This window comes from Podarcis liolepis (genome assembly GCF_965112155.1).
Source record: "Podarcis liolepis genome assembly, chromosome: 5".
NCBI lineage: Eukaryota > Metazoa > Chordata > Lepidosauria > Squamata > Lacertidae > Podarcis > Podarcis liolepis.
The window spans coordinates 99,590,101-99,607,312 of record NC_139556.1 but is presented as its reverse complement, the minus strand read 5'-3'; the positions used below and the strand labels follow the sequence as shown (position 1 = coordinate 99,607,312).

Below are 17,212 nucleotides of genomic sequence, written 5' to 3'. Positions count from 1 at the left end.
GAGGAGAGAGATTTCCTTATTTGCCCCTGTTCCACCAGCCTTTGGCTCCGGGTGCACCCAGTGCTCTGAGTCAGAGCCAGTCTAGCTCAGCACTGCTGACATCAGGTGGGGGGACATGTCTTTGGCCCTCCAGATATTGCTGGACTACAAGTCCCATCAGCTCCAGCCAGCAGAGCCATCGGTCAAGGCCGACATTCAGAATCAAGAAATTGTAGAGTTGGAAGGGGCCCCGAGGGTCATCTAGTCCAACCCCGATTTGCAGGAATCATAGCTGAAGTACCCCTGACAGGTGACCACCCAACCTCTGTTTAAAAACCTCCAGTGAAGGAGAGTCCACCACCTCCAAGGGAATCCTTCTGAGCCCGATTCAAAGTGTTGGTGCTGACCTTTCAAGCCCTAAACGGCCTCGGTCCAGTAGACCTGAAGGAGCATCTTCACCCCCATCGTTCTGCCCGGACACTGAGGTCCAGCACCGAGGGCCTTCTGGCGGTTCCCTCCCTGCAAGAAGTGAGGTTACAGGGAACCAGGCAGAGGGCCTTCTTGGTGGTGGCGCCTGCCCTGTGGAATACCCTCCCTGTAGATGTCAAGGAAATAAACAACTATTTTACTTTTAAAAGACAACTGAAGGCGGCCCTGTTTAGGGAAGTTTTTAATGTCTGATGCTGTGTTGTTTTTAATATTCAGTTGGAAGCCGCCCAGAGTGGCTGTGGAATCCCAGCCACTGGTCAGGCTATAAATTATTATTATTATTATTATTATTATTATTATTATTATTATTACTTAGTGTCCAGAACTGGACCCTGGACTCCAGGTGTGGTCTGACCAAGGCAGAAGAGAGCAACACTCTTGCCTCCCTCATTTGGACCCTATACTTCTGTTGATGCAGCCTAGGATCACATTAGCCTTATTTGCTGCTGCATCACACTGTTGACCGTTCTCTCTGCGCTTTCCCTGGAGATGCCAGGCATGGACCTAGTCCTGAGGTTTCTGCATACACAGCTTCTGCCCTGACTCTGAGATGCTAAGACCTTTTGAAGGCAGAAATGGGCAAGTCCGGCCTCCCCTGCGGTTCTGCTTCTCTTCCCCATTTTGCAGCAATCTGCTCTTCGCGGAGAGTGTCAGCAAACAGAGCAATGGTTTGGTTTTGCCCTCCTTCACTCCGACAAGCCACCTCTCTCCCTTTACTCTCCCTTTACTTGCAAGCATGTAATTGCTCTAAGCTTGCCTCAATTCCAACAGCAGGGGACACAGAGACTCCACAAAACGCATTGTTTATTAAAAACACACACACAGAACACAAGTGTTGGAAAGGAGGGGAGAGCAGCAGATAAGTTTCTGAGATTTTCTTCGTATTCTAAAATTAAGCGTGGTTTGAAGGCAGGACATTGCTACTGGCCTGGGAAAATGGTGATGGGGAGAAATAGTTATGCAGAATTGGAATGGACTTTTCTTGATTAAAGGGCTCCACAAGCACACAAACACACACACCCGCTAAGTTTAAGCAGCAGAGCAGGTGAGCCCTCAGCTTCTGAAAAAATAATGACAGATTACAGGCAAAAGGGCACCGTAGCCCTACACATGGACATGCATTTTATAGCATACATACATGACCATATCGGAAAAAAGATGCTATGCTAGATGGGCCTGTTAAACAGCCTTGCACATTTTCCTCTCGCCGCTCCCTCTTCCCAAACATTTCGGTTCTTCCTCCTGCAGCTCCGGAGGGCCGGACCAGAACCAGTGGATTCAAATGAGATTCCACTTAAGATCGGGAAGAACTTCCTGGCAGTAAGAGCTGTTCAGCAGTGGAACAGACTCCCAGAAGAGGCGGTGGGCTCTCCTTCCTTGGAGGTTTCTAAGCAGAGGTCGAGTGGCCGCCTGCCAGGGACTCCTCTAGCTGTGATTTCTGCATTGCAGAGGGTTGGGCTGGATGACCCGTGGGGTCCCTTCCAACTCTGCAATTCTATGATTCTAGGAAAGCAATCTTTCCCCAGCTCTGCCTTCCTCTCCCTGCATCCCGATACAGCCAACGAGATCTGCACATAAGCCGTTGTCCACTTCCCGGGCAGGGAACTAACTGTGTACTGCATTGCTTTCGATGGGCTGTGCATTTTGGATCACATTTGCATGTCCCTGTCCACATTTTCGGCACAACACGTCGCTAATAAATACATTTTTACAGCACGGATTGAGGAATATACGTGGTCCCCCTCCTCTCTTGCCTCTGATGCTCTGTTAAAGCTTACTTAGACAAACCTATTCTGTTAAACCAAACTAAGCCAAGTCTCCCATTATCTGCATAACGCTAAGCCTACCATAAGAACACAAGGATTTCCCTGCTGGGTCAGAGAAGAGATCGCCCTCTTCTCACGGGGGCAAAAAATATGCTTTTGGGAAGCCCCTTTCCCTCCATCGAAAAAGCAGGGCAAGAAAGGCAAGAGCCCAGCAATATCTCCCCCTGCAGGTATCCTGCAACTGAACTGGAGGCTCCATAGAGCCATCATGACAAATATACAGGGAGAGACCCGTTTCCCTCCATGAATTTGCCCCATCCCTCTTTCAAACCCCAGCTTTAAGCCCTTTAAAACTCTCACCCCTTTGTCGAGTGTTGTACTCTAAGCGTATTAGATATGAGTGGTCGTTAAATATGATTATTAAGCAACGGGAAGCTACGGACCGCCGTTTTCTCTCGTACTGTTCCGTTATCAGCGTTGCAACATCACCGGCGTAGCGCTCAGAGCAGGAGTGCAGGACTCCACTTTGCAGAAGCAACAGGAGGTCTGCGAACGCAGCCCCCCACATTCCAGAGCAAGTGAAATAACACAAAAGACCATTTAAGGGGGGGGCACGTTTACCGTATGACCATTAAGTCCAAATGTCCCCATGTTCACTGCTGAGCATTGCACACACCTAAATCACATTTTGAGCCCTGTGCTGATTTCCTATGAAAAGGGATGTTATTTTTGCAGCCCCCCCCACCCTCCTGCTTGCAAATTCTTTCCCCGGCCATTGATCTGTGCCAGCTGCTTCCAACGTACCGAGTATTGAAGGAAAGGGACTCTGCACACGCTCAGGGGCGCTGTCTTCTGTTCCCAATTCACACATTTCCCAGCAATCCCCCCTCCCGCATCGGAAGCAGATTCCAATGGCACCATATCAAAGCCTTACCTGTGTGTCCTGTTGCAGGTGGTCAAGAGCTCAGGAGATGTCCAGAGAACACACAAGGGGGGGGTTCCTTTCCACCCAGCCCAGACACACACCCCTGGGATAGGGAACCAGCTCTTCAAGCAGCCCGCACTCTCCCCACAGCTCTGGGGCTGGCATGGGCAAGAGCACTCAGCGCAACTGAAGTGCAATTCCATGCACGCCGACTCAGAAGCGAAGCCAGCTCAGTTTTCACGCGGATTATGTGGATGGTGGGTGCTCAGGGCTTCCCCCGCCTCCCCGAAGGCGTTTTGTCACGCTGCAGGCGGAGGGGGGGGGAGTGCCCCACCCAACAGCCCTCGCAATGTTGCAGAGGCTGCGCTGGTTGCAAGGGGGGGGCGCCTCTAAACATCACCCCCTACCAACACTGCCATGCCATCCGGAATCAGGCACCCCAAGGAGATATTTCCAGGGCACGGAGCAGAGTCAGAGGACCGGTGCAACGTAGTGGGGGAGACCCAGTTTCGAATCTCCCCACAGCCAGGGAGCTCGCTTTTGTGACCTGGCTCCAGCCTCTCTCCCTGAGCCCTGCCTCGCAAGGTTGTGGGGAAGGTACAGCGGCAAGACACAAACACCGCCTCTTTGGAGAGAAGGTGCGCTATAAATATCTAGGCAGTGGACTCCCCCTTCCTTGGAGGTTTTTATGCAGAGATTGGGCAGCCATCTGCTAGGGATTTTTCAGTTGTGATTCCTGCATCGAAGGGGGTTGGGCTAGATGACCTCTGGTATCCTTGCTGGTCTCCTTAGTCACTTGGTGCATTTTGGATATAAATTTTCAGGCTTTCTGAACGGCCAAGGCAAAACTGATCTGCGGTCAGGCTGTGAGCCGGCTGTTTGAGAACAAGACAAGCAGAAGCATCGTCACCTCATCCTTCCTAAGTCCTCTGGTTACAATTCCCTCCATCCCACCAACCATGGCTAAAAGACGAGGCCAAGGCAGAAATTTGCAGGGCATTTTCCTATCTCCATCCGTATGGATAAACGGCAGATTTCGGATGGCTTTCAGAGAGACCCTGTAAGCAGCAGCAGGAAGAGGGGATATGGCGCAGAAGAACCCTGTACGTTATTTTCAGCCAGATCCACTGAGCCACCCAGCCCAATGCTGTCAACTCTGGCTGGCAGCAGCTCTGAAGAGTTTCAGACAGGGGGCGTCTCCTAACGCTACTGGAAGGTGCTGCCTTGGGAGTGAACCTGGGACCTTCTGCATGCAGAGCAGGTGTTCTGCTCCTGAGCCACGACCCTTCTGTAGCCCAAAGCCTATTTTAGGAAGCTAGAAAGCTGAGCATCGGGTCCATCTAGATCAATACTGTCTACACGGGCTGGCAGCAGCTCCCCAGAGTTTCAAGCAGGCGACGCTCCCTGCCCAATTTATTGCCTTGATATCCAACTTTTCGCTCCAAGGTGGCCTACAAAGTTCTCCCCCTCCTCATTTAATCCCCCACAACAGCCCTGCAAGGTGAGTGAAGCTGAGGTGAGATGACTAACCAGTGAGTTGGGAATTTTTACCCTGATCTCCTGGGTACTAATCCAACACTCTCTAACCACTGCACCACACAGCCCTACCTGGAGATGCTGCCAGGGATCAAACATGGGACCTTCTGGATGCAAAGCAGGTGTGCTACCTCTGTGTCCCTGACCGCCCCTAAGAAGAACCCCGTTTCTGACCATTTGCACCTATTTAGTATTGCAACAATCAGTCTTTTGCTGCCACCAGTGTCCAAAGGCAGCTCCCAGGAATCGACTTTATCACCCTCTCTGTCTGCCTAGTAGATCTCTCCCGCTCCTCCTTCCATCCAGCAACCACCCCCATCTCCCTCCCAACTGTCGATCCGCTCACCAATTTGCTCCCTAACCCCTCATCACCTCCACTTGCCGGGGTTGGACTAGATGACTCGTGGTGACCCTTCCGCTTTCTTCATCGGATGAACAGGCTTTTGCGCCTCCACCGGGCTTACTCATCCCGCGCCCAAAAACCCCTGGGCAAAGACGAAAGAGAAGCGCCTCTAAGCATGTGCAGAGCGCATGCCGCCTTGCTCTTGGCAATTCCAGAATAACCACCATTTAGGATTCACGGGCAGGGCTTTCGAGAGCGCACGTCGGGTCCCCAGAGCCCAAACCTACTCCCCCGACTCTTTCTCTCTTAACTGCCCCGATCCCTCCCCGCAGTCCCCGCGCCCCTTCCCGCGAGCAAGGCAGGCTGGCAGGCAGGCACGTCCGTCCGCCTCGACGGCTGCCGGGGCGCTTCCCCTGCAGCCAGCCCAAGAGGGACCGCGCTCACCTCGGCTCCGTCCATCGCCCAGTCCGCCCGCCCGTCTCCTGCCGCCGACGCCGCCGCTGCATCTTCGCCCGGTGCCCCGGCCGTCGGAAGCGCCTGCCTGCCGCTCACTCCGCCGCTTGCAGGGCTTTTAAAGCGCCGCCAGAGGGCGTGCCCGCGCCGCCAGACGCCCGACGGGACGGCGAGGCGGAGCAGGATCGCGCCGGGTCCGTCTCTGTTGCTGAAAGCTCCTCCCTCGGATGGGAGGGAAGGAGGGGGCAGTGGCTGTGCCATAGCCGGGGGGAGGGAGTCGCGCTCTGCACATGCCCAGGGGCACTCTGCTGTTCCCCCCTTTTTTTCAGGTTGATTTTTTTTTTAAGTGCAAACATGACAGAAGGCAAGCGAGCAGAACAAAAAACAATTGTATTGATTGCAAAGTATTGGAAGACACAAGATTTACCCACACTGGAAGAATGGCAGATGAAGGTGATGGACTGCATGGAACTGGCAGAAATGACTGGTAGAATCCGAGATCAGGGAGAAGAGGTGGTGGAAGAGGACTGGAAGAAATTTAAAGACTACTTGCAGAAATACTGTAAAATTAATGAATGTTGAAGGGATGTTGGATTGAAAATAAGCGGTATTGGTAAAAAGATTAACAAGAATATGTAAATTCGGATTGTAAATTCGGATTGATAATGGCTGGAAATATATAGTTATAATAGGTTAAGATAATAAGCATAGGCGCCGACTCCATGGGGCTTGAGGGGGCTCGAGCCCCCTCAAAAAATTTTTTTGGGGGGCTCAGCCCCCCCAATAATCTCGGGCGGGCGCCCTTCCACCAGAGCGCCGCCGCCGTCCCCCGCCTCCTCCCCACCTGCTCCTTCGCCAGCCAGCCAGCCGCGCGCCCTAATCGGAGAGCCCCGGCCAAGGGAATCCCAGCCAAGGCACTGCCGGAAATCCCGCGAGAACAGGGGAATCCCGACTGGCCACACCTCCCCAGCCAGCCAATCGGCTGGCTGGGGGCGTGGCCTGCCCTATTTAGGGCCGGAGCCACTTTATTTGCATATTCATGAGCTTATTTATTATTCATGAGCTTTCCCGGGCCCCCCCAATATTTTTTCTAAGTCCGCGTCCCTGATAATAAGTAAAGATAAATGATAGAGGGTAAGGATTTGCTGAACTAACCATGTGAACTGGAATACAAAAAAGGGGTGTGTGAGGAGGTCAGGAAATAAGTAAATGAAATATAAGATATGAAAATATTGATTTCTTTTTAACTTTCTTTTTTACTTTTTGTCTTTGTATTTTTGTATTTCTTTGTCTTTTATTATTGTTACGCTTTTCTTATTTTCTATTTTTAATTTTGTAACTTTTTATTGTCTGAAAAATTTTAATAAATATCATTATAAAAAACGAAAAACAATTGACCCCCAAAGCGTCCCAGACTGGAAGGACGAAATTGCAAAGAATAATAGAATTGGGAGGGAAACCCCAGGGTCATCTAGACCAACCGTCCGCAATGCAGGCGTATGCAATCATCCCGTACAGGGATCGAACCTGCAACCGTGGCGTTATCAGCACCATGCTCTAACCAACTGAGCCATCCAGGCTAATGGTATGTTACTGCATTGACCGGGAGTCGAATTCAGACCTACCACTTGGCAGGTGAGAATTCTACCACTGTATACAAGATCTAGGTTTCAAACGGAAGCGATTGAAGGGAAAGTGAAATTACTGAAGGCCGCATACAGCATATTATTAGAATGGGAGATGAAAGATGAAGAGGTAAAATCAGTTATGATTAAATGGACACAAGATGTAGGTCACAACATTATGATGGAAGATTGGGAAAAATTATGGGAAACTGATTTAAAATTTACAGATTGTTCCCTATTGAAAGAGAATTACATGAAGATGATGTGTAGATGGTACACAACACCAGTGCAGTTAGGGAAAACGTACAAAACTAATTCAAATATATGTTGGAAGTGTAAAGAAAAGGAAGGGACATTTTATCATATGTGGTGGGATTGTAATGAAATTTAGAAATGTTGGGAAATGATATACAATGAATTGAAGAAAATGTTCCCTTTAACATTTGTTTAAAAATCCGAGGCATTTTTGTTGGGGATTGTAGGGAAAGACCTGCCAAAAAAGCTGAAAAACATCTTTATGTATGCGACAACAGCCGCGAGAGTTCTGGTAGCACAAGGATGGAAGACTGAAGAAACCCCAACTAATGGCAAGAAAAACTGATGAACTATGCATAACTGACAAAACTGACCTATAAACTATGGGACAAGGATAACGGTGACTTTAAAGATGAATGGGAACCCTTTACAAAGTATCTGAAGATGCAACAAAGCGAACTGGACTCCTTGGCAGGTTTTGAATAAACATTCACAAACTTTTTATTGATAATAATCACCTAAATAATTTGAGGATCTATACAACTTTGTAACATGCAGAAAACAGCAGTCTCAGAGAAACCAAAGACTGGAACAATGGGGGGGGGCAAGGATGATATGTTTTTTGGATAATATGTCTTGTTTTAATTTTGAATAATTTTTTAAAAGAGAATTCTACCACTGAACCACCAATGATGTGGAAAAGGGAATAGAAAGGGGGGGGGAATATTTGTGGTCCCACTTGGGCTCGAACCCATGCCCTGCAACATACACACCATACATTTAAAGCACATCTCCACTGCCCCGCCAATCATTCTGGTTCCTTCTCACAGAACTACAGTTCCCAGCACCCTCAAACTCCAATTCCCAGGAATCTTGGGACCGTGCTATAAATGTGTGGTGTGCATGTGGCCTTCGTTCCCAAAGCAATAGACCTATTACCGCACACACACACACACCACTCCGACAGGCATCGTTCCGGTCACGCAATCCAATTTTCCGTTTGCAATCCTCCCGGCTACACTTATTACTCTGAGTAGCTGCTGCTGCAGGAAGGCGCAAGGGGCTTGCACAGCAGGGGACCCGCTACCAGGATGAGCACAATGCGCGCCTTGGTCACGGGGCAATGTGCAGAGCCTTCCCAGGTGGGTGGCGACGAGTGCTGGCAGCAGCTCCCACGGTTTCTGCTGCCCCTGCAGGCAACAGATATGCGCAGGCAGAGAGATGCGCATCCCTACCTGACTGGGTTGGTGCTTCACCAGTTACTACTACTACTAATAGGCCTGGAAACGATGCCTTATGAGGAACGGCTAAGGGAGCTGGGCATGTTTAGCCTGGAGAAGAGGAGGTTAAGGGGTGATATGATAGCCATGTTCAAATATATAAAAGGATGTCACACAGAGGAGGGAGAAAGGTTGTTTTCTGCTGCTCCAGAGAAGCGGACACAGAGCAATGGATCCAAACTACAAGAAAGAAGATTCCACCTAAACATTAGGAAGAACTTCCTGACAGTAAGAGCTGTTTGACAGTGGAATTTGCTGCCAAGGAGTGTGGTGGAGTCTCCTACTTTGGAGGTCTTTAAGCAGAGGCTTGACAACCATATGTCAGGAGTGCTCTGATGGTGTTTCCTGCTTGGCAGGGGGTTGGACTCAATGGCCCTTGTGGTCTCTTCCAACTCTATGATTCTATGATTCTAATACTACTAATTTATTATTTATACCCCGTTCATCTGGCTGAGCTGCCCCAGCCACTCTGGGCGGCTTCCAACAAGATATTAAAATACAGTAATGCATCAAACATTAAAAGCTTCCCTAAACAGAGCTGCCTTCAGATGTCTTCTAAAAGTCTGGTAGTTGTTCTTCTCTTTGACACCTGGTGGGAGGGCGTTCCACAGGGCAGGTGCCACCACCGAGAAGGCCCTCTGCCTGGTTCCCTGTAACTTGGCTTCTCACAGTGAGGGAACTGCCAGAAGGCCCTCTGCACTGGACCTCAGTGTCCGGCAGAATGATGGGGGTTGTTAAATTGTGGGTGAACATATCAGACGACACAGCGATTCTTCAAACAGCTCTTGTTTATTCACAGGCCAGAACAGAACTGAGCTGAAGGGTTCAGCCAACCTGCTCATATAGAGCTCAACTACAAGGCAACAGCAACAACTTTCTGTAACTATCTATCACTGAACATCACTTTCAATTCCTTATTTGCATATGTGGACCTGAGTGAAAACAATCTACAGTATCCCCCTGCTGGCCCAGGGTGAGAACTTCAGTACATAACAGGGGTGGAGACGCTCCTTCAGGTAGATAGATAGATAAGAATCTTTATTTGCGTCAGCCATCGGCCATAGCAATAAAACAACAATACGACACACAAAGAATAAAACTAAAAAGTCAATTATATAAAATACATTTTAGGGGACGACAAAATAGTAGTAGCGAAACATAACGATAATAATAGTAAAATCCTAGGAGAGGAATCTGGGCGACGACGCTAATGTCACTCAGGTAGCAGCTCTCAATCTCATTGCTCTCTCGACAAATTTGGCAACCTTCTCTGTTGTCGCGCCGTTCTGGTCGGCCAGGAGTGAGAACAGCTTGGCTTCGCAAGAGTGGCCCGGGATGGCAGACAGGAGCGGCGCGATGGTCTCGTCCCTGAGATCTTTATATAGGGAGCAAGACAAGAGGACGTGAGACACAGTCTCCACGCAGCCAGCTCCACAGGGGCAGAGCCGGTTCTCAAATGAAGTTCCTTGATATCTACCCTCAAGAACAGCCGAGGGTAACATATTTAGTCTGGCCAGTGTAAAGGCCCGTCTGAGTTTTGGAATGGTTAAGGTAGACAAATAAGGTGCCCGAAAATCAAAGTGGGAGGGGGGCAGATAAGCGTACCAAGCACTAAATTTCTTAATATAGGCCAGATTATTTTGCTGCTCAATATCCTTCATGCGCTGATCAATAATAGTTTTTGCCTTGGGGAGACCCATTTTCAGGAGATGCTGTGCTTGGAGGCCACATATAAGTAGTTTTTGATGCACTACTTTGGACCACCGACTTCTATGTGCATCTCGTGCTACTAGAGGTAGTAGCCCGGATGGGTTTAAATTTAAGCGAAGCCAATAGTTAAATGTTCTTAACCAGGTTCGGGTTTCGACGGAGAGGAGGCCAGTCTCCAGCCGTAGGGCCGCATTTGGTGCGCATGGTGGAACGGCTAGAATCTGTCTTAAGAATTTAGACTGGACCGTTTCAAGTGTGCGGCAATGATTTCCTGTCCAGATTTGGGCCCCGTAGAGTAATTGCGCCAAGGGTTTTGCTTGAAAGACCTCCAGAGCTGCTGGGATATGTCTGCCCCCTTTCGTAAAGTAAAAGCGAGACAGTATTTTGGCGCTTTGAGATGCTTTTTCCCTAGCATATTTATGATGGGCCTCCCAGGCCCCTGTTGACTGGAAAACCACTCCTAGGTATTTGAAAATTTTGACCTGTTCTATTGGCTGATTGTCCATCTCCCATCTATGATGTCTGTGTCTCCTAGCGAAGACCATCACTTTGGTTTTTTGGTGATTAACCACCAATTGATCTCTCCTGGATGTGAGGGCGATCTGGCTGCGACATCTGTCACCCCCCTCCTTCAGGTATACTGGGCCGAGGCCATTTAGGGTTTTAAAGGTCAGCACCAACACTTTGAATTGTGCTCAGAAACGTACTGGGAGCCAATGTAGGTCTTTCAAGACCGGTGTTACATGGTCTCAGCGGCCGCTCCCAGTCACCAGTCTAGCTGCTGCATTCTGGATTAGTTGTAGTTTCTGGATCACCTTCAAAGGTAGCCCCATGTAGAGAGCATTGCAGTAGTCCAAGCGGGAGATAATCAGAGCATGCACCACTCTGGTGAGACAGTCTGCGGGCAGGGAGGGTCTCATCCTGCGTACCAGATGGGGGTGGAAGACAGCTGCCCCGGACACAGAATTGAGCTGCGCCTCCATGGACAGCTGTGAGTCCAAAATGACTCCCAGGCTGCGCACCTGGTCCTTCAGGGGCACAGTTACCCCATTCAGGACCAGGGGGCCCTCCTGTCTCCCCCAAAACAGTACTTCTGTCTTGTCAGGATTCAACCTCAATCCGTTAGCTGCCATCCATCCTCCAACCGCCTCCAGACACTCACACAGGACCTTCACCGCCTTCACTGGTTCTGATTTGAAAGAGAGGTAGAGGCCTCTCTCACATAGGCATAGAGACATAGAATCATCCAGTTGGAAGGGACACCCCAGGGACATCTAGTCCAACCACCTGCAATGCAGGAATGTCAACTAAAGCATCCCCGACAGATGGCCCTCCAAGCTCTGCTTGAAACCTCCAAGGAAGGAGAATCCCTCACCTTCCAAGGTAGCTTGTTCCAATGTCAAACAGCTCTTACCCCCAGAAAGTTCTCCTTACTTTTAGTCAGAATCTCCTTGCTTGTCCTCCGATTCCATTTGTTTTAGGTCCCACCCTCTGGAGCAGGAGGGAACAAGCCAGCTCCGACTTCCATGCGACAGCCCTTGAGATATTTGTCACCTGTCCGTCTTCCCTTCTGCAGGCTAAACACCCTCAACCGTTCCTCAGGTGGCTTCTCACCCTCCTTTGCACACATGGGCCAGAAAATTTTGTGGAAGACCAATGCAGACCTCGCCCGTGAAGGATCCGGACTTTTCTGGGACTCTTCGGACTGCACACATGCCAATAATTGCACATTTCAGCAAAGAGGAACGAGGCTCCTTGGGGGCAGGAATTCAAGGCAAATATTTGTCGTGCCACATGGAGGCAACAGGTAAATCTCCTTGAGTCTCCTTGGGTGGTGTTATGTACTGAAGTTCTCACCCTGGGCCAGCAGGGGGATACTGTAAATAGTTTTCACTCAGGTCCACATATGCAAATAAGGGATTGAAAGTGACGTTCAGTGATTGGATAGTTACAGAAAGTGGTTACTGTTGCGTTGTAGTGGACCTCTATATAAGCAGGCTGGCTGAACCCTTCAATTCAGTTCTGTTCTGTGAATAAACAAGAGCTGTTTGAAGAATCGCTGTGTTGTCTGATATGTTCACCCACAACTTAACTGGTGGGATCTGGTTTGTGGGCAGAGAATTCTAGGATCAGAGAGCAGGGTTTTTCTTTTTCTTTTTAAAAGGGCCTCTCTCTCTTCGCCTTTCAGAGGCTGAAATTTGCTCAGGTGCAGGAGGCAGAAGACATGCAAGCCTCCAGCCCCAGGGACATTCTTCCAAGTGAAAAGCCCGGCTAGTAATTGTCTAGATACTGTACTCATTTATCACATGTGCAGTATACATTGCAAATTCCCTTTTTTCACCCTCTGCTCGGACAGCCAAAAGGCTCTCCCAACCAGCTTTTACAGACTGAAAAGGGAAGCAAATGATGAAGTCCTGTGGTTTCAGATACAGACGCGCAAGGGGATGCTCCTAGATGACCTGTTTACTGACCAATGCAGAGTTAAACTATGGAACTCATTTCCGCAGGAAGAGGCAGTGATGGCCGGCAACTGGGATGGCTTTAAAAGAAGGACAAATTACCAGAGGAGGATAAAACTACAAATGGCGATTAGCCAGTATGACTCTGGTCTGCCTCCACAGGCGGAGGCAGCAATATTAATTATTATTATTTACTTGTACCCCGCCCATCTGGCTGGGTTTCCCCAGCCACTCTAGGCGGCTTCCAACAAACATTAAAAATACATTAAAATGTCACACATTAAAAACTTCCCCAAACAGGGCTGCCTTCAGATATCTTCTAAATGTCAGGTAGTTGTTGTTCTCTTTGACTTCTGGTGGGAGGGTGTTCCACAGGGCGGGTGCCACCACCGAGAAGGCCCTCTGCCTGGTTCCCTGTAACATCACTTCTTGCAGGGAGGGAACCGCCAGAAGGCCCTTGGCGCTGGACCTCAGTGTCCGGCCTGAACAATGTGGGTGGAGCCGCTCCTTCAGGTATACTGGACCGAGGCCATTTAGGGCTTTCAAGGTCAGCACCAACACTTTGAATTGTGCTCGGAAACGTACTGGGAGCCAATGTAGGTCTTTCAAGACTGGTGTTATGTGTTCTCGGCGCCCCCTCCCAGTCACCAGTCTAGCTGCCGCATTCTGGATTAATTGCAGTTTCCAGGTCACCTTCAAAGGTAGCCCCTCGTAGAGTGCATTGCAGTAGCCCAAGCGGGAGATAACCAGAGTATGCACCACGAGACAGTCCGCGGGCAGGGAGGGTCTCAGCCTGCATACCAGATGGATCTGCTAGACAGCTGCCCTGGATACAGGGAATACCCGTTGCAGGAAACCGCAGGAGGAGAAAGGGCTCTTGCACTCGGCTCTTGCTTGCAGGTTTCTGACAGGCATCTGGCCCCTGTGAGAACAGGATGCTGATTTGGGAGGAAGGCGGTTATATACTCCCTGAAATTCAAGCATTGTAAGCTTTGTATGAGAAATCGAGTTGGCAGAAACGGAACTCCACAGCGCCACCTGGTGTCACAGTGTTATAATGCACATGCAATGCCTATAAAGTGCTTTTTCTTTGCCAATGTAGCTGAGTCCAGAAGGTGGTATAGAGATTTTAACAACAACAACAACACTGGGAAACAAAAATTTTGTTGCATCGACACCTGCAGTTCTAACCTAATTTCGACGTGCTGATTTCATCTGAAGTTGGTTTTGTTCTGTAAGCTCTAGGTGTTTTTTTTTTGCAATTCCTGTTTTTCACTTTTCACCATAATCTTTGTTTTTCACAATGCAAGAATTCAATATTTTATTAAACACAAAGCCATAGTAGTACAATATGAGTATAAATGTGACTTATATAGCATTGAACATGACATGTTTATCTATGTACAGTTGGAGGTATGCAAAAAAAATGTATTCCCTTGGGATACACAGTACACTGGGGAACATCCCCCCCCCCCATTTTCTGTTGCATGAGATTTTTCAGCTGTTCTTATAAGTTCTTTCAATGCTGATTTCAAATCTTACACATTTTTGTCTACTTGAAGAAGCCATGGTCCGATATGAAAAATACAAATATTTAGGTTACAAAACTATAAAAATAAAGAAAAATTAAGTTTGCAAAACAATAATTACCATGTGGTTAGGGTAGATCAACGTGTCAGTGTCCACTTATCCCCAGTGTAAATATGACATATCGGGAAAAGTCAGAAATTGAAAGATAACTATAGCACATACACGAAAACCAATTTCAGATTTGAAATCAGCATTGAAGGAACATATAAGAGCAGTTGAAAAATCTCATGCAACAGAAAATGAAAAAAAAAAATTGTTTCCCAGTGTAATATAATGTGGCTGCCCCCACTTCAAAGGCCCGGTGTTGGAGCAAATTAAAAGTTCTCTCAGTAGCTATAAGGAACAACATCACATATTCTGCAGCAAAATGCCTCTCTAATTTGCTCATCCTAAATTCAGAGTCCCCCGCCTGGGTTATAATGAGGCAATAAGGGATTTAATTGCAGATGCAACGTGAGGGTAATGAGTTACATGACAATTTAAGATGAAAACCAAAATAAAGGCCAAAAACAGACCATTGCTCAGAGATTCCAAATGCCAAGGGTTACACATCCACAAAGCGAGAAAAGTCAGAAGGAATGTTTCAACCATCTTTGATCTATAAAATATCCAGAACTAGATGAGTTTGAAACTTGGACAAGAGAAAATGAAAACACAGCCCATTTTGCATGGGGGCAATTTGCCTCATCATGCAGCCAGGTAATTGCATACTGTATTATTATTTTTACTATTTCCCCTTTCGTTCTCTTATCCTCCAGGTTAGATATTTCAAAACATACTCATTTGCAATAAAAACTGTGTTTTTATTTAGCTAGGGGACTCTCTGGTTATGGGTGGAATTATTTTCTTCGGTCACAGAGCAATGATTTGCAGGCCCCTCTAAAGCTTTTCACATGTGCGGGTTTTTATTTTATTTTTATAGGCAGCGCTTGCAAGCCGCTGGGAGATCTTGGCATCGGGCTGAGTTTTACCCTAAGGCTGTGATCTTGGAAGAGCACGAATGTAGACCCTGGGTGGTCCAAAGGGAGCCACGGAGGCAAAGGAAGGAAATTTGGGGGCCTCTGGTCCTGGCGAAATCTGGAGCTTGCAGCTGGAGCAACAGAGAGAGTAAAATCCATCTTGTAATCCGAGTTCCCGGGAAGGCGAAACAGTCGATGGATCTCTTCACCTCCTTGCATTCGATGGAGGGAAACAAATATGTACCTGTTTTACATTTCTAAAAATACTCCCATATTCTTTTAATACAGCGGCTTTTGAGCCGCATTTCAGAACTCCTTTATTCCGAGGCCTCATCCTCACTTCCGCTTGACTCATGCCTAGAAAATATGGGTCCAAGTGGGAAGCTTGCACACACCCCCCCCCATTCTCCACCCCCACCGTTCTGCCTGGACACTGAGGTCCAGCTCCGAGGGCCTTCTGGCAGTTCCCTCACTGCGAGAAGTGAGGTTACAGGGAACCAGGCAGAGGGCCTTCTCGGTAGTGGCACCCGCCCTGTGGAATGCCCTCCCATCAGATGTCAAGGAAATAAACAGCCATCTGACTTTTAGAAGACATCTGAAGGCAGCCCTGTACAGGGAAGCTTGTAATGTTTCATGTTTTGTTCTGTTTTTACTGTTCTGTTGGGAGCCGCCCAGAGTTGGTGGGGATACCCAGCCAGATGGGGGAGTTAATAATTTATTTATACCCCGCCCATCTGGCTGGGTTTCCTCAGCCACTCTGGGCGGCTTCCAACAGAACACTAAAATACAATAACCTATTAAACATTAAAAGCTTCCCTAAACAGGGCTGCCTTCAGATGTCTTCTAAAAGTTTGGTACAGTGGTACCACGGGTTACAGACGCTTCAGGTTACAAACTTCGCTAACCCAGAAATAGTACCTCGGGTTAAGAACTTTGTTTCAGGATGAGAATAGAAATTGTGCTCCGGCGGCGCGGCAGCAGCAGGAGGCCCCATTAGCTAAAGTGGTGCTTCAGGTTAAGAACCGTTTCAGGTTAAGAACGGACCTCCGGAACGGATTAAGTAGTTAACCCGAGGTACCACCGTAGTTGTTTTTCTCTTTGACATCTGGTGGGAGGGCGTTCCACAGGACGGGTGCCACTACCGAGAAGGCCCTCTGTCTGGTTCCCTGTAACTTGGCTTTTCACAGCGAGGAAACCGCCAGAAGGCCCTCAGGGCTGGACCTCAGTGTCCGGGCAGAACGGGCATTAATAATAATAATAATAATAATAATAATAATAATAAGAGCTGAGGTGCTGGGTCTGCTCAGTTGCCCATGTTGGTGGACCTCAGCTTGGATGATCTGAGTCCTGGACTGCTACGGGACTATGCTTCCGGTTGGGCTCTGGACAGTGTTTTCCTGACTGTTGAACTTTGGACTTGACACACTTTATCTTCCTCCAGGAATTGCTGCCAGGTTCAGGGGCACCAACTGGGCAGCAAGAGTTCTTCGACACCGAACCCGCAGGCCACACGCTGAATCCATATTCCGCATCATAAATCACAGTGTTCTCAATGTATTTAATATGACTTAATATATGCAATTAATACATTTAGTTACATATAGAGACAATTAAATGCACAAATAATAGATTTAATTATTAAACGATTTTAATGAACAAACCGAGCCATGTGCTTTTGTTTAAATGTGCACAACACAAAGGCTTTAAGCTGTTTTTTCCCCTTTGAATATTGCCTCCAAGAAAGGCCTTGTGGGCCACACGTTGGAGAACCTTGCTCTACATCATAAAAGAGCCCTCTTGCCTGGGATTCCATTATCACAGTGGGCAACCCAATCCCTGTGGC

At 48.3% G+C, this 17,212-nt stretch overlaps 1 protein-coding gene across 2 annotated transcripts in view; it reads right to left on the bottom strand.

Moving 5' to 3' along the window:
- NMUR1 (neuromedin U receptor 1) overlaps positions 1-12,161 on the bottom strand; it is a 31,980-nt gene extending 19,819 nt beyond the window's left edge. Inside the window, exon 1 of one of the 2 annotated variants that reach the window (XM_083504388.1) lies at positions 11,796-12,161. Coding sequence is in view for 1 of the 2 variants with exons in the window: in XM_083504387.1 (XP_083360513.1) it covers positions 5,483-5,497 (15 nt within the window). In the remaining variant the exon portion in view is untranslated. Of the gene's footprint in view, positions 1-5,482; positions 5,595-11,795 lie in introns of those variants that run through there. The other variant, XM_083504387.1, reaches the window with a different exon arrangement.
- Between the last annotated feature and the right edge of the window lie 5,051 nt (positions 12,162-17,212).